Here is a 17039-nt window from a genome sequence, read left to right as displayed (position 1 = left end):
AATAGAACAAGGCTAAATAATCGACATAAAGAGCCAATATTGGTCCCGAAACCTGCATGAAATATACGAGGACACCCAGCCCATCCCACCAGCAGAAAGCTGTGCGCACCCAGCAGTGACAGTAAATGTGGGACACTGCAGCTTCGGGAGGAAGGGACGGGCTCAGGGGTCCAGCAGCAGGGCAAGGGGTTCTGGGGATGGCAGCATCAAGGGAGAGAGAGAAAACCCTTCAGGAAACCTTCAAAACCTGACCCAGCTCGGGTCCTCCTCCTCCTCCTCACACCTGGGTAGCTCAAAAACACCAAGACCTTGACAGCCACACACCAAAGCTGGCTATAAAGTAAATACTTTCACAAATTCAGACACTAGTCTAAAAATGCAGTTTTCCCTTAGCATTACTCAAAAGTAAAGTTACTGAAAGAGAAATTAATCCTGTGTGGCTCAAGCCCGGACAGCGGGGCACCTGGCCAACTCCAGCAGTGGTGGGTCCCTGCGGCTGAGCGCAGGGGCGGGCTGCTAGCATCCCACTGTGGCCACCAGCATTCGAGCGAGGGGAGCCCCATGGCCTCATGTGGGAGAGGGAAGAGCCTTGGTGGGGCTGGGGGCGGCTCCCCAGCTCAACACAGCCACTTGTAGGGGTGGCATCAGGCTCCAGGACAGAGGGGATGGGGGACAGAGGGGTCCCTGCAACAAGAGGAACAACCCCAGTACAGATGAGCCCCAGCCCCATCATGGGAGAGGAGGAAGAGGGAATCAGTCCTGTCCCCCAGTGAGAAGAGGGGTCTTGGGGAAGAAGGGGGCTGGGGGTGTGACTTTGGGGTGCTTTGTGACATCATTGTCACCCAACCCTGGCCCCACAGTGTCTGGGAGGACAGCGTTGGGACAGCGTGGAAACAAGGAGCTCCCCAAGTGTTACCACCGCTGTTCCACTGCCCTGACAGATCAGCCCCGGGTGGTCCCTGTTCCCCTCACCCCTTCCATCCCTCCCTCCCTCCTGCAGGATGGAGAGGAGACCCCCCAGCTGCCCCAGGCGGGCCTGGGAGGAGAAGGAAGGAGCCCGCCCAGCTCCCAGCTCCTGGGCGAAGCCCAATGAGACGTGTGAGGTCCAGCTGCTGCTTGTGGGTGAGTGTGTGGGCACTAGGGGCAGGGGGCTGCCCACCCTGCCCTGCCCTGCCCCACATCTCCAGCCAGGCTGCCATCAGGGCTCCCAACATGGCATCCCCAGTGCCAGCGTGTCCCTCACCCGGGCACACCAGGATCTCCTCCCCGTGCTGCCCTCCAGCATCTTGCCCTTGCCCCTGAGGTGCAAAGGGGACACAAGTGTCCCAGCCTTGAGCCCAGGGCTGGTGACATCCCCAGGAGCTGGGCAGAGGAGTCAGATGTTCCCTGCCCCTTGCCGCCCCTCCCAGCCCTGCCTGCTCTCTCCTGCCCAGATCCGTGCCCTTCCACCTTGGCTGCGTACAGGGAGGAAAAGAAAAGCCTGGACATCATCCGAGCCTCCCTCAGCAGCAGACCAAAGGTACCCATGGCCACTTCTACAAGGCTGCACCCATGTCCCTTGGCCAGTCTTCCTGCCCCCATCCCATGCTCAGAAGGTGCTGGGGGCTGTGCTGTCCCCCCTGATGCTTGTCTTCCCATCTGTCCCCTTCCTGGCTGGCAGGAAGAGGCACAGAAGCTGGAGTTCCTGGCCTCCGTCTGCACCATCTGCAGCACCAGCAGCATGGACTCCACCGAGTGGAGCATGCTTTACTTCTGCCAGCAGGAGGTGGTGGAGGTCATCGAGGTGAGGGGACGGCCAGCCAGGCCGAGGCAGGGGCAGGGGGCAGCGGCAGGAGGAGGCTCGGCCGGGATGAGTGCTGCTCTGGGACTCCATCCTTGGAGATGCTCCAAAGCCACCTGGGTGGCCCAGATGGAGCCGGGGCTTGGACCCAATGAGGTTTGCAGGTCCCTCAGCCAGCCTGTGGCCCTGTGATGGGCACAGCCCTTCCCACCACCGGGCTTGGGACCACTGGGTGCTGGGTGGGAAGGGGGTGCCAGGATTGGGGCACCTGGGCTCTGACAGCCCCGCAGGCTCTTGCTGGGCAAAGGAGACTGCCCCGTCCTGACCTGCCCCACCCTGTGCTCCCCAGGCACTGCTGCAAGAGGAGCCCCCTGACCAGCTGAGCACCACAGTGCGGCAGCAAGCCATGCTGGCCATCATCTCCATGAGGTACCTGCCTCAGCCCCCAGCTTGGCTGCCCTGTTGCTGGGTGGCCCCAACAGTACCCGTCCAGGTGGGGCATCCCAGTCCCAGGTCTGAGAGGGAGGCAGGGAGCAGGGCAGGGGGTGCCCTGGGATTTTCCCTGCAAAGTCAAGTCTCAGTGTCATCAGGGGGGTTGAAGTGTCCCCGACGGCACGGGGATCAGCCCAGGTTTCCAGCACTGGGGTCTGCCTCCTCCTTGCCGGGTCTGAAGAGCACCTCTCTGTCCCTGCAGTAGAGTGAAGCTGCTTCTGCAGGAGAAGAAGAACAGCATCCTCCACACCTGCTTCTGCAGCGTCTTCCACCTGCCCCCGCAGGACACCCAGGGCCCCAATGCTTACCTCTACTCCAAGGTATGCCGCTCCCCCACCCTGAGATCCTTTCCTGGGCACCGAAGGGCCACAGCTGCCCCTGCCCCGCCCAGGCTTCCAGGGCTGCCCACAACACTGTGTGCCCCCCACAGACCCTGGCCGCATTGGACAGCATGCTGCAGTCGCTGGTGTGCAGCGCCGGCACCCTCAGCACCATGGAGCTGCAGAACATCTTCCAGGTCTGGCCTTGGTACAGGGTGCCCATGGGCAGCAACCCCCCCCAGCTTGAGCGGTGTGTGTCCCCCCCAGCACCTGGTGCAAGGAGGGAGCCAGGGAACATCCCTCCTTCCCTGCCATGACTCCCCACCAGCCCCCTTCCTCCTGGCTGCTGCCAGAGCCCCTTCTCCTCCCACCCCAGCCCACCATGCAGCCTTCCCCACTGCCCCTTCTGCCCCACACTCCCTCCCGGGTGGACCTGCCTGTCTGGCAAGGGGAGCCCAGCCCTGGGGCTTTCCCCCTCCGGCTTCACCACAGGCCATAACCCACAGGCCCCACCACAGGTTCCCAGAGAGGTGGTCAAAGCCTTGGATGGGGGGCGGAGGGACGTTTTTAGGGGGAGAGTGAGTAGAACGCAGCAGAGGCAGCAGCAGAGGGATGCGGCGACCTGCCTGGCTTCATCAGGTTGCTGCCAAGGGGCAAGAAGCACGCATGCCCCATCCCAGGCATGGCCCCGGAGCAAGCCCGGCTGTGCTGTGCCATGCCACCTCCCTGGCATACCAGCAGCTTTTCTCCTCCCAGCTCCTGCTGCCCTTCACCAGTTCCCAGCCAGAAGTGGTAGAGGAGAGGGCCATGGCGCGGATTGCCAGGCTGGCCAACTTCATCACCACCTATTCCCTGCCACAGGTACCAAGCTCCCACTCTGGGCAGCCCCAGTCCCCCCATCCCTGTGTCGCTGAGCCCCAGCACCTCCTGGGGGAGCTGGGCACCCAATCAGCAGGAGGTTGGGAGCTGGGGTCTTTGTCCTGCCCCTGTCCTGTCCGTGCTGTCTCCTAGGAACCCGGGTCCAGCAGTCCTGCCCTGCTCCGGGCTGCTGCCTGGCTGCCCTGGGAGCAGCTGGGGCTCAGCTTGTGCCTGGGCTCCCTCTCTTCCCCCAGATCTGCCCCTGCTTTGTACAAGCCACTGACCCCGGACATCAGTGCTCCGAGACACATCAGTTTGTGATGCTGGGGAAGCTGGTGGGGCACCTCACCCTCTGCTGCACCTGCAAGGACAGGGGGACCCGCCACGAGGCTGCAGAAGCTCTCCATCACCTGCACACCTTCATCATGCAGCAGCTAAGTAAGAGAAGCCGCGTCAGGCGGGGTCCCCTCAGGCATGGGCAGCCAGCGGCCACTCTCCTTAACAAGAGAAAGCCTGAACCAACCTTCCTGCAGTCTGAAAAGCCATTTCCCATCACTCCTGCTCACAATAGCCCTGGGCCATCCTGGGGTATCTGCTCCCTGGACCTGTCCTGGTGCCCTCTTTCTTTGCCAGCGCCTTTTCTGCCCAGTGCTCTCAGACTGCATCTCCAGCTCTGCACCCTCTCTCTGAGCACCCCGGTTTTGTTCCTCCCCAGGCAGGTGTCCCAGGCTGCACAACAAAGGGCAGCTGAAGCTCCAGGAGGACTGGCCAAGGAAGCAGTCCTGGCACCATTCGCGAAGTGGCCGTGCCATCAAAATCTTCTTGGTAAGAAGGGCCTTCGGCTCCTGGTCAGGGGGGCAGCATGAGTGAAGGGACATCTGACGCATGGGGATGGCAGGGGCTCACACTGTTCCTGAGCAGGGGTTAGGCAAACCCCAGTGAGCTTCGGTTCCCCGCGGGACCCTGACCCCCACCTTCGGTCTCCTCCCCGGCGCAGCCTGACTCTGCATCCTGCTCTCACTGCACAGCCAAGATTCTCTGGGTGACGCTCTAGGTGACAAATCTCCCCTCTTTTCTTTCATCCTGCAGAAGTTCACGAAATACCTCCAGCCCACAGACCAGGTAGACATCATCCTCATAGCCATCAAGAGCTTCAGATCCCCAAGTATCTACAGCATCAGCGCAGCCGCCTACATGGTGGACATCCTTGTGGAGGACCCTGCCTTCCAGCCGAGGCAGGTGAGTAGCCCGTGGGTGGCACAGCTGATGCTCCAGCCCACCAGGGGACCGTTCCTCCCTGGTCACTGGCCAGCACTGGTGCAATCTCAAGCCGGCATACCACAACAGGAACAGAAGCAGCTCCCAGTGGGAGCTGGGGAAATGGCCGCACTCACCCTGCTGACATCCCCACTGTCTTCCCTCCAGGTGCTGACCATTGTGTGGACCATCTATGGAAACTTGCCCTCCATCACGGCGGCGGTAGCCCACAACAGCCTGAACAGGGCCCTGCTGGTGCTGACGAACAAACACCCCGCTGAGGTCGTGGCCAGCCTGCTGCAGTGCTCCCCAACGTGCACACAGTACAGAACCCACCAGCCTTTGAGGCTCCTCTCACAGTGGGAGAGGGGCCCTAACACCCTCCTGAGGGATGTCAGCCCGGCCATCCTCCAGGGTGTCCCCACTGACAGAGCCCCGGGTCTCCACAGTGTCGCCATGGCCATGTGGAAGATAATGTTCTCCAAGCCCCAGGCTGCGAAGAAGGTGCTGCAGGAGCTGGTCAGCATGCTGATGAACCAGCCGCTGCGCAAGACCTCCACCTCCTCCAAGGACAACCCACGCATCCTCTCCGTGGCCGTGAGTTGCTGAATGAGGCCTTGCTGACCTCTGGAGCTGCTCTCAGCTGTCCGGAGCCCCCACCCCCCTTCCCTGGCCAACACAAACCTTGACCTCCCCAGGGGCGCATGGACATCTCAGTGTCTGGGTGTCTTCTGCAGGCAACCAGGACGATAAACGAGATCCTTCTGCAGCCCACTTGCTTGCGGGAGGTGGATGCGATTTTCCCCCAGCTTTTCCTGGCACTGCTTTTTCAAGTGTCATTCACCACGGAGCTGACACTGCAGGAGGTGCAGATCTTCTGGAAGGAGCATCAACAGTATCAGCTCACTCCCATCAGGTGTTCCATCCCTGGCCTCTCATCCCTACCAGCCACCTGGAGCCAAGACGAGGATCCCGGTGGGAGCTGGCCATTTCTCCTTGTGCAGGTCTGCAGTGAATTCTATCAGAGTGCTGCTCTGCGTCATGGGTTTTGAGAGGCAGGTGCTGGCCATCGAGGCGCAGGGTGGCTGGGATGCCCTGCTCAGAGCCCACACCCACCTCATGGGAGTGAGCATTTTGGCCAGGTGAGAGCCTTTTCTCCCCCCACCTTGGGGACCAGGCACCCCAGGCCACACTGGTGACGTCCAGGCAGGTGCAAACCCCAGGGAGATGTGCCCATCTGGCTTGGGCCTGACAGTGCCTCCTTCCCCCTGCAGGGAGATGATGGAGACCCCAAGACCCCTGTGCTACACCATCTTCTGCCATCTGGCAGAGCTCCTCAGTGTGGAGGGCCATACCTGGGAGATGGTCGCCATGGTCTTCCTCACTGAGGTGAGCCTGATGGTACCTCTCCAAGCTCCCTCTGAAGCTCAGTTCTCCCATGCCCACCACTGCGGGAGGAGCTGGGGCAGTGGGTGGGCTCCAGCTGGTACCATGGAGGAGCAGGCGAGCAACCAGTGTGGTGTGGTGTGGGGCACGGGGCCACTCTGCAATCCCTGCCACCTCCGTCTGGACTTAGTCTTGTCCCGGCATCCTTGCCCAGAGCTGATGGTCAGAGCCATCACTGCACCTCGCCAGCTCCCGCTGCATGTTTTTCAGATGCTGGGCTGCACCAGCCTCAGTGAAGATGTGGACCGTGCCCTGGAAATCTTCCCCATGTATCTGCAGAGCCAGTGCCTGGGGATGCCCAGCCTGGTGCTCAGGGCCATCCTCAAGCTCACCAAGAGGCCCAGCACGGTGAGTAGGGGACAGCTGGGACAGCCGGGACAGCAGCCCAGCGGTGGCTTGGTCTTTTCTGGGCATCAGGAGCTGAGCTGGCTGCTGGCAGCTCTCACACCTCCCCAGCCCTCTGCCCCATGCAAGGAGAGAGGCAGCAGTGCCAGTGGGAACAGGCTCCCACTGTCAGGATGTCCCAGCAGGAATGCCAGCAGCAGAGCCACCAGCCTGAGCATCTCAGGGTCTCCAGAGACTGGCCGTGGGGTGCTGAGCCCCAGGGTGAAACACAGCAGACATGGTGGGGTCTGCTGACAGCTCAGGCAGCTTTCCAGGCAGTGCTAGTTGCCCACCAGCCTGCCCAGGGGGGTTGGTGGAGAAGAGGACAGACGAGGGGCTGGAAAAGAGCTCTGTCCTCCCACTCTGCACCCTGCTCTTCTCATGGCTATGCCGGTGAGCCCTGTTTGTAATCGACGCTGCCTGCCGAGAAGCCAGCAGGGAGGCCAGTGGTCCTGGAGAGTGTTCTCCCCTCTGCGATTGGTCGCTGCTTTACAAAAAAGGAGGTGGTGTGTTTCCCACAGGCAAGGAGAACCCTGGTCCTGCTGCCACACATCATGGACCTGCTGCAGGATGCTGACAGTGATGCCAGCGCTGTGGCCCTGCCCGTGCTTGGCAACATGCTCTGTCTGCTGGAGAGGAAGGAGTCCAGCCTCACTGCCCTGGCGCTGGCTGACAAGCTCCGGACGCTCTTTGAAGATGTAAGGGTGGGGGAGAGCCCCATGCCCCCTGCACCGGGCACCTCTATTCGTGCCTCCCACTGCAGCCCCCGTGCTCTGCAAGAGGGATGCTCTGCCCCACCGCCCCCAGACCCCATCGCTGCCCTTGGCTGTGCTGCATGCCAAACCCTCCACATGGACTCACCCCTCCTGCCATGGGGGGATGATGGTGGCAGGACTGTGGTGGGTGTGCTGAGCCCCACCGATGCACACCCTGGCCCTGGCAGCATCCCCCATCCCTCTGCAGGGTCTCCCTCTCCAGCCCGCAGCCCTGGGGACACCAGCCCCCCTGGGCAGACCTTCTGCATGCCACAGCTCACTCCCTTTTGGAGCAGGGCTGCCTGCATCCATTTTGGGGATGTTCGTCTCTATGTCAGCCCCTTGCTTGCTTGCCATGGGCTTGGTGCTGAGGTCCTCCTCCCCTCCTCCCCCAGGAGTCAGACACCGTGCGAGAGCTCTCCATCCGTCTGTTCCAAGACACGATGGGGCTCGTGGTGGGCGCTGAAAAGAAGCAAATGAAGAAGAAGGTGTGGGACAGCCTGCTGCCACTGCTCCTTCACATGCATGACCAGGACAAGAGCGTGGCTAAGGTAGGATTCCCAACCCGACCGGTCCTGTGGGCAGGGCAATGCTGACACTGGACCCTTCAAATGTGTGTCACCATGAGGTCTAGCTTGCTGGGTTCCTAGGACCAGGCAGAACGCCCCTCCCTGCCCACAGCTGCCTTTCTCCTCCTGCTGCCTGGATGGATGGGGAGGTGGATCCTTTTCCCACCCAGTTCCCTCTGCACAGCCCATGGCACGAGTCCCTGCAGCCCCAGAGACTGAGCTACAGCTCCACAGCAGCCTGGGGCCACCAAGGCCAAAACACTGAAGCCCCGACGGGCTTCCAGCCATAGAGGATGGCTGCCTTTATCTTCCCCTGGGGTGCTGCACCTCATGGCAGTATCAGTCCCCAGCTGGTGCGCCTTCCCTGCACAGGTCGGGACAGGCTCTGGGATCTGCTGAGAGAGGGGACATGGGGTCCTGGTGGTGGTGAGGGTTGTGGCATTTCTGCTTCTCACCAGGCCTCCCAGAAAGCCCTCTGCAGCGCCAGCCGTTTCCTGAAGTGGAGGCAGCTGGCGCAGCTGGATGAGACGGCGCAGGTATGGAGGATCTGCGAGTGCCTGGTAAGCCCAGCCCCAGCCTCCGCGGCATCTGCCCTGGGCGAGCCCTGCCCCATGCCCAGTGCGGGGGACGGAGGGCTGTGCCCCCATGGCTGCATGCACCCTCCCGCAGCACCCTCTGCTCCAGGCTGTCCTCACCCTCAGGGTCCCAAAGGGGACCCTGCCACCAGGATGGCACCCCAGCGTCCCCAGGGAGCCCTCTGCTCCCTCCGAACCCCGATGCCACACGGCGAGGAGCTGGGAACGTCCCACTGGAGGGAAAAAGGGGGGTCCTGGGCAGGGGGCGGCCCGACCGGGGGGCAGCTCTGTGCCAGCCCTGTGCCCTTCTCCTCTCTCCAGCTGGCCAGGAACAGGAGCAAGGCCAAGGACTACCTGCATCAGAGCCAGCCCTACCTAAAGAGCCTGCAGGAGTCCCTGCGGCGGGAGGCTGTTAGGTTCATCGGTGAGCCACGAGCCCTGGGGTCCCTCCCTCTCCCAGGGTCCCTGTGTCCTGGCGCACAGGGTGTCCTGTGGGACACCCCTTCACCCCCTCCCACCCCTGCCTGCACAGGTGGGGCTGGCAGGAGGCTCATCCATCCCTTCCTCCATGCTGCACCCCGGGCTTAGCCCTCCCTGGTGTCTGTGCGGCCGGGCAGGCTGGGTGGCAGGGATGAAACGAGGAGAGCCAAGGCCGCCTTGGAATTAAACCTGGTTAGGGATGTCAAGCTCAACAGGAAGGGCTTCTACAAGTATATTGGAAGCAAAAGGAAGACCAGAGAAGTTGTGGGCCCACTTTTGAATGAAACAGGAGCCATGGTGATGGAGGATGCGGAGAAGGCGGAGTTACTGAATGCCTTCTTTGCTTCGGTCTTTACTGCTCGGCCCAGCCCTCAGGAGTCCCAGGCATTGGGGGAAGTAATGGAGAAAGACGAAGACTTCCCTTGGGTTGAGGAGGATCAAGTGAGGGATCAATGAGATCAATTAGATATTCACAAGTCCATGGGCCCTGATGGGAAGCACCCGAGAGTGCTGAGGGAGCTGGTGGAAGTCATTGCTGGGCCGCTCTCCATCATCTTTGAAAGGGCCTGGAGAACAGGCGAGGTGCCTGAGGACTGGAGGAAAGCCAGCGTCGCTCCAGTCTTCAAAAAAGGCAAGAAGGAGGAGCCGGGGAACTACAGGCCAGTCAGCCTCACCTCCATCCCTGGAAAGATGATGGAACAGCTCGTTCTGGGCGTCATCTCAAGGCATGTGGAAGAAAAGAAAGCTATCAGAAGTACTCAACATGGATTCACCAAGGGGAAATCATGTCTGACTAATCTGATAGCCTTCTATGATGGCATGACTGGATGGATAGATGAGGGGAGGGCAGTAGATGTGGTCTACCTTGTCTTAAGCAAGGCGTTCAACACAGTCTCCCACAGCATCCTCATAGGGAAGCTTAGGAAATGTGGGCTTGATGAATGGACAGTAAGGTGGATAGATAACTGTTTGAAAGACAGAGCTCAGAGGGTCGTGATTAGGGGCACAGAGTCTAGTTGGAGGTCAGTGACGAGTGGTGTTCCCCAGGGGTCAGTACTGGGTCCAGTCCTCTTCAATGTATTCATCAATGACCTGGATGAGGGGATAGAGTGCACCCTCAGCAAGTTTGCTGATGACACAAAGCTGGGGGGTTGGCTGACACACCGGAAGGCTGTGCTGCCATCCAGAGAGACCTGGACAGGCTGGAGATCTGGGCAGAGAGGAATCTTATGAAATTCCATAAGGGCAAGTGTAGGGTGCGGCACCTGGGGAGGAATAACCCCATGCACCAGGACAGGTTTCGGGGTGACCCACTGGAGAGCAGCTCTGTGGGAAAGGACCTGGGAGTCCTGGGGGACAACAGGGTGCCCATGAGCCAGCAATAGGCCTTGTGGCCAAGAAGGCCAATGGCATCCTGGGGTGCATCAAGAAGAGTGTGGCCAGCAGGCCGAGGGAGATCATCCTCCCCCTCTACTCTGCCCTGGTGAGGCCGCACCTGGAGCGCTGTGTCCAGTTTTGGGCTCCCCGGCTCAAGAAGGACAGGGAACTGCTGGAGAGGGTGCAGCAGAGAGCTACCAAGATGATGAGGGGACTCGAACACCTCTCTTATGAAGAAAGGCTGAGGGATTTGTGTCTCTTCAGTCTGGAAAAAAGATGGCTGAGGGGGGATCTTATCAACACTTATAAATGCTTAAAGGGTGGGTGTCAGGAGGATGGGGCCAGGCTCTTTTCAGTGGTGCCCAGCGACAGGACAAGAGGTAAAGGGCACAAACTTGAGCATCGGAAGTTCCACCTAAACATGAGGAGGAATTTCTTTACTTTGAGGGTGGCAGAGCCCTGGCACAGGCTGCCCAGAGAGGTGGTGGAGTCTCCGACTCTGGAGACATTCAAAACCTGCCTGGACGCGTTCCTGTGCAACCTGCTCTGGGTGACCCTGCTCTGGAAGGGGGTTGGACGGGATGATCTCCAGAGGTCCCTTCCAACCCTATGATTCTATGATGGGCAGTGAGGTCCCCAACAGGCAGCGGGGTCCCTGATACGCTATGTCCCCTCAGGGCTCATCGGACGGCAGATGAATGAGCACAAGGAGATGGAGAACATCATAGAGGGTGAGTGAGGGCAGTGGGGAGGAGGAAGGACCCCGGCACGGAGCTCCCCAGCCAGCCTGGGCTGTGGGGACAGGGGTGTTTCTGGAGGCCTCCAGATGAGTCTTCTGCCCCACAGCTCCCTGTTGGCCCTGGGAATCATGGGGTGCAACGTGCCCTGCCTGAAGGGGACACAGGGCTGTCACCTCACCTCTGCTGCTTTGTCCCCACAGTCCTTGAAGACACAAGGAAAGATGCCAGCCCCGTGGTCTCTTCCCTGGCGACTCAGACGGTCCTCATCCTCAAACAAGAAAGGCTGAAGTCGAGGTTTAGCCTTCAATGGCTGAACTTACAGCTGACGAGGGCATGGCTGAGGTGGCACTCAGCCCCCAGTGAGGACTCTGCTGAGGCACAGACAAAGCAGCAGCCCAAGCCCTGGGACACTCTGCAGGCTGGGCTGTCTCCTTGCCCCCACACCTAACAGGAAAGAGACCTCAGCCCTGGAGGAGCCGGCATCCTCTGGAGAGTGGCAGGACAGTGGTCCAGGGCAACGCCTTGCCTACGCACTGCGTCTGGGCCACAAAGTCACAGCTGCTCTGCTAGGCGAGGTGAAGGAGAAGCCCAAGCCAGAGGCTGAGGCAAAAGCCGAAGTTGAAACTGAAGGTCCCTGTCATGCTTTGGGATGAACTCGCCACTTAAACAAACAATGGATGCTCTCTAAATCCTCTCCCAAGTGAGAGGAGAATGAGAGAGACTTATGAGTTGAAAAGAAATTACTTTAATTAAATATTAATAATAAAATAATTTAAAGATAATAATATTAATAAGGAAATAACAAAATATACGCAAAACTGTATCAAGCTCCCAGGATGACGATCACATCACCAGCACTGGAAGAGTCCCAGGCTGGACTCAGTGACAGATGCGAGCTGAACTCAGACCTGGATTCAGGAACGCTTATATCGTGAGCAAAGCCGGATGAACAGACAGAATCCTCCTCCAGAGGATGCCGGCCATTGAAGAAAGAGGCTGACCGCTTTGATCCCCCAGCTTTATACCGAGCATGGGGCAGATGGGGTGGAATACCCCCGTTGGTCAGTTTTGGGTCCCCTGTCCTGTCCACTCCTCCCTGCAGGAGCGACCCCTCTACGCTTTTCCACCTCTGACCCTCCAACAGGGCAAATAGCAGAGTTACCTCTGGAACTGGCTGTTACAGCAATAAGTATAAGCAGGAACCTCTCTGCATCCCATCCCTTGGTATTCACTGTAAACATCAGGCCTTATCTGCCAGAAACGGATACTGTCTGAAAAATATGTCGTTGATTTCGGACAGTTATAAGAGGCTTAACTGAAAAGCAAAATTACTGAAAAGAAAATGAGTTTGTTTTACCTCAAACCAGGACACCGCCCCTCCCCTCTCCAGCGCCATGCTGGCGTAAATCACTTTTTCTGCCTCCCACCATCTGAGGAGCTGGCGCTGCCCTGGGCTGACATGGTCGAGTCTGGGAACTACAAAGCCACTGCTGCTCTGGCTCCAGCAGCATTGTCCCCTCCATGTCCCAAGCAGCAAGGACAGCTCTACCTCCTTCACCGCACCACCCATCCCCACCGGCCCTGCAACCACTCCTGCCCACTGCCCTGGGATGTCAGAATTCACAAGAGGTCACACGGTGAAACCAAGCCCTCTGGAGTGGCACCTTTGAGCTGTGTCCCAGGGGCAAACCAGACCCCCCTGGCACTCCACAGCCCTCCAGGATGCTCCGGGCACACGTGGTGACACTCTGGCTGCTTATCCCTGGGGAAGGGAGCCCAACCAGGCCAGAGGGTGTTCCCGCTGTCCTTCCACACCTCCCCAGGTGCCAGAGAGAAAAGAGACTCAATGCGCAGACAGGAATTTTCAGCACAAAAGCGGATTTTAGCCCTTTTGAGCACGACCAGGACAGGCCCTCCCGCATCCCCCCTTCCCAGCAGACACCCGCTACCCCTGGCGTGGCCAAGGACGGGTCCCTGGGACCCCCTGTTGCCCCCTAAAGCCCACGGGGGGCCCCAGCCCCGCCACCCCCGGCACCCTCCCGGCACCGGGACAGGGACGGACCCCTGCGGTGGAGCCGCGCCGAGGGGGCGTGGCTTGGCGCCGAGGGACGTGTCCGACGCTGAGGGGGCGTGGCTTTGGCGCCAAGGGGGCGGGGCATGTGGTTGGCGTCACCCAGGGGACAGCAGGGCGGGGCGGGAGCGCGCTTCCGGGGAAGGGGAGGGGCGTGGCCGCAGGGAGGCGGGGGCGCCTGGCTGCTCGCAGCCAATAGGCGCGGTCGGGGGCGTGGTCTGCCCGCCCGCGGGCGGCGGGGCAGGCACCACGTGCGGTGGCAGCATGGCGGCGGCGGGCGGCAGGAGGGCCAAGGCCAAGGGGGTGGCGGCGGGACGGCGGCGGCCGCGGGCGGCGGTGAGGGCTGGGACGGGATGGGTCGGGTCGGGTCGGGTCGGGTCGGGTCGGTCTGGGGGCGAGGAGGGGCTGCTCCGGCGGGATCGCTCCGGCGGGTGTCACCGCGTGCGTCCCGTTGATTATCCGGTGCGTCCCCCAGGTTCCGGGAGCCGAGGGGAGGCCGCGGGCGGCGGCCGGCCGGCCCGTCGATGAGGAGGTGTCCAGTGACTCCGAAACGGAGATGTAAGGGCTGCGGCGGGGCGGGTAGCGGTACCGGTGGGGGTGGTGGTCCCGGTCCCGGTGCTCACGCGTGTCCCCGCAGCCCGTCGTTGGGCCGGCGGCGGCAGGAGGCGGCGGCGGCGGAGGAGGAGATAGACGAGACGCCGCAGGAGAAGAAGCTGCGCTTGGCCAAGCAGTACCTGGAGGAGCTCCGCCAGTACGGTGAGTCCCGCCCGGCCCCCGGTGCCGGAGCCCCGGCGGAGCGGCCCCGGGCGCTGAGGCCGGCCCTCACACCCTATGTCTGCCGCAGAGGAGGAGCGGGCGGCGGAGGAGGCGGAGGAGGAGGCGGCCTACCCGGCGGATCTCATCGGCGACCGGCTGAGGGAGGACGTGGTAAGCGGGCAGGCGGACGCCTCCCCCCGATCCCGGTGGCGGCGGCGGGCTCTGCCCCCCTCTGCGGGGCCGGGGCTGCCTCCGCTGAACCCCCGCTTCTTCCCCAGCTCGAGCAGAAGGGCCAGCTCCAGCGCCTGGTCGCCAAAGACGTAAGTGCCCAGTGCTGGGGGGCTGCTGGACCACAAGTGCTGGCTTTGAGGGTCACTTAGGCACAGCCACGGCTGGCACCCTGAGTCGCCATGTGGCTACGGGACCAGGGGCCTTCTCCTGGCTGGGGTGCCAGCTGCTGGCGCCATGGAGAGGGGAGGGTGTGTTGCTGGGGTACTGCTGTGCCTGGGGAAGGGGCGGCCCAGCTCACATCCTGCTCTTCCTGCAGGTGCAGCCTCCGGATCCGGCCAGCATCCGCGTGCTGCGGGGGCACCAGCTGCCTGTCACCTGCCTGGTCATCTCTCCGGATGACAGGTTCATCTTTTCTGCTTCCAAGGACGGCACCGTCATCAAATGCAAGTGTTGGGGCAGCGACTGGCTGTTCCCCCAGCCAAGACCCTGCGGGGACCCCGCAGCAGCAGGGCCGCGGGTGCCTGTGGAGGTGGCTTGGCCCCCAGCCCCTCCAGGATGTGGACATCCATCGTTTTGGGCTCTGTGGGGGGGCTTGTTAGCATTTTCCAGAGTAGTGGGAGGCTCACAGCGGGTGATGGCGGTGCCTTTTCTGCAGGGGAGGTGGAGAGCGGGAAGAGGCTGTGTGTGGTACCCGGGGGGAAGAAGGGCACGGAGGAGCAGAACATGGGGCATGCATCCCACATCCTCTGCATGGCCATCTCATCGGATGGCAAGTACCTGGTACGGGAGAGGGGGCTGGCGCTGCCGCGTGGGGCAGAGAGGTGGTGGTGGGGCGTGTCTCCTCCTGCGGTCCTGGGGAGCAGTGTCTCATGCTCAAATATACCTTGCTGGGTTAAAGCAGCCCCTACCCCCACCAGAGTCAAGAACAGGTCCCTGGGACCCCCCAGAGCATGTGGGGTGGGAGCGGAGGCTGGGGCAGGCCGTGGGTCCCCAAGGGGCAGGTCTCGGGCACCCCCTGTGTTCTGCCAGGCTACAGGAGACCGGAACAAGCTGATCATGATCTGGGACACAGCCACATGCAAGCGCCTGCACATCTTCACCGGGCATCACGACGCCGTCTCAGTGAGTTGGGGGCATTGGCTGCAGTGCCTGCAGGGCCATGCGGCACCATCCTCCTGCCTGCAGGGCCAGGTGGCACCGTCCTCCTCGGTGCCCCTCACCCCTGCCCCTGTGTCCGTCTGTCTGTCCGTCCGCAGGGCTTGTCCTTCCGGAAGGGCACGCACCAGCTGTACAGTGCCTCCCACGACCGCAGCGTCAAGGTCTGGGATGTGGCGGAGAATGCATACGTGGAGACCCTGTAAGACTTGGCGGGGGGACAGACCGCACTGGGGGAAGCGATGTGGCAGAGGGCCGTGCCCACTGCAGCTCTTTATCATCTCCCCCTCCAGGTTTGGGCACCAGGATGTCATCACGGGGCTGGACAGCCTGAGCCGGGAGTGCTGCGTGACGGCAGGGGGACGGGACGGCACCGTGCGGCTCTGGAAGATCCCTGAGGAGTCGCAGCTCGTGTTTTACGGCCACCAGTAGGTCTGGGGCAGGAGAGGGGGCTGTGGGTATGGCTGGGGCAGCGCCGTATGGGTGCAGGCATCGCCAGGAACCTGCCAGCACCCTGAGGATGCTGACGTCCTGGTGAGCCCTTGTCTCCCAAACAGGATCCCAAAGCACACTCTGAACTGACGGGAGTTGCCCTTTCCCTTCGCAGGGGCTCCATCGACTGTATCCAGCTCATCAACGAGGAGCACATGGTGTCGGGCGCTGATGATGGGTGAGCAGGGGGCTGGGGTGGTGCGTGGGGCGGGCAGGGAGTGCCCACATGGCCCCCTCACCCCCCTTCCTGGCAGGTCCGTAGCCCTGTGGGGGCTGACAAAGAAGAAGCCACTGGCACTGGCCCGGCAGGCCCACGGCATGAAGGATTCCCAGGGCCTGCAGGAGCCATACTGGATCTCCGCGGTGGCCCCCCTGCGCAACAGTGACCTCCTGGCTACAGGTGGGTGTCAGCGGCTTTGGAGCAGGGGTTTGGGGGTGTGTTGGGGGCGTTGTCCTGCTCCCTTCCCCAGGTCGGGGTGCACGGCAGTCTCCTCTCTCTGTCCCAGGCTCCCACAATGCCAGCGTGAAGCTCTGGAAGTGCAGCGAGGGATTTCGGAAGCTGGAGCCCCTCTGGGACATCCCCTTGGTATGGAGGGGGGAGGCTAGGGATGCAGAAGTGGGGCTGGTGGGGAGATTCCTCACTGGGGGCTCTCCCTGGGCAGTGGGAGGAGGCCGCAGGAGCCCCTCACCTCTGCCCTCTCCCTTCCAGGTGGGTTTTGTCAACAGCCTCAAGTTCTCGTCAGCTGGTGACTTCCTGGTGGCTGGTGTCGGGCAGGAGCACCGGTACCGTTCCCCCTCCCCGGTGCTTCCCCGGGGTGCAGCAACCCCCCTCCTGCAGTGCTTGGTGGTGGGTGACCCTCATCTCTCTCATCTACAGGCTTGGCCGGTGGTGGAGAATCAAAAAAGCCAAAAACAGCGTCTGCATCATCCCCCTGAGGCAGAGGGATGCAGCCCCCAGCCCCAAAGCCCCCGATGGCTCCTAGCCCCCCAGCCCCAGAGCTGGGTCAGTAAAACCCTGTCCCTGGAGCTGCATCCCGTGTCCTTCGTGTCCCACCTTCCTGCGGACGGCAGGACGGGAGCAGGGCGTGTCGCATGGCCCCCACCCCCTGCTGGCTCCCGTATCATGACATGGCTCTGCCCTCTGCGAGGGTCTGCCCCCTTTCCCTCAGGTTCGGCCGGACCTGAGCTCTGGAAGAGTCTATTTAAAAAAAAAACAAAAAACAAAACCACTTTATTTACATAAATTACAAAAAAAAAATCACACTGTTTCTCACAAAAAAAAATCTACTCTTAAAAACTTT

At 61.6% G+C, this 17039-nt stretch overlaps 1 protein-coding gene across 1 annotated transcript; it reads left to right on the top strand.

Moving 5' to 3' along the window:
• The first annotated feature begins 13337 nt into the window (after positions 1 to 13337).
• On the top strand, positions 13338 to 17039 carry RRP9 (ribosomal RNA processing 9, U3 small nucleolar RNA binding protein). Its single transcript, XM_063348119.1, has 15 exons — positions 13338 to 13440; positions 13580 to 13662; positions 13742 to 13860; positions 13949 to 14031; positions 14139 to 14180; positions 14408 to 14534; positions 14747 to 14871; positions 15121 to 15213; positions 15348 to 15448; positions 15540 to 15674; positions 15854 to 15916; positions 15993 to 16138; positions 16245 to 16324; positions 16448 to 16521; positions 16616 to 17039. The coding sequence occupies exons 1-15, from the start codon at positions 13369 to 13371 to the stop codon at positions 16719 to 16721; spliced, it is 1449 nt and encodes a 482-aa protein (XP_063204189.1). The 5' UTR covers positions 13338 to 13368; the 3' UTR covers positions 16722 to 17039.

The sequence above is a fragment of the Chroicocephalus ridibundus genome, chromosome 10, assembly GCF_963924245.1.
Source record: "Chroicocephalus ridibundus chromosome 10, bChrRid1.1, whole genome shotgun sequence".
Taxonomy (NCBI): domain Eukaryota; kingdom Metazoa; phylum Chordata; class Aves; order Charadriiformes; family Laridae; genus Chroicocephalus; species Chroicocephalus ridibundus.
The sequence above is the reverse complement of the archived record's forward strand: the minus strand, read 5'-3'. Positions and strand labels throughout refer to the sequence as shown.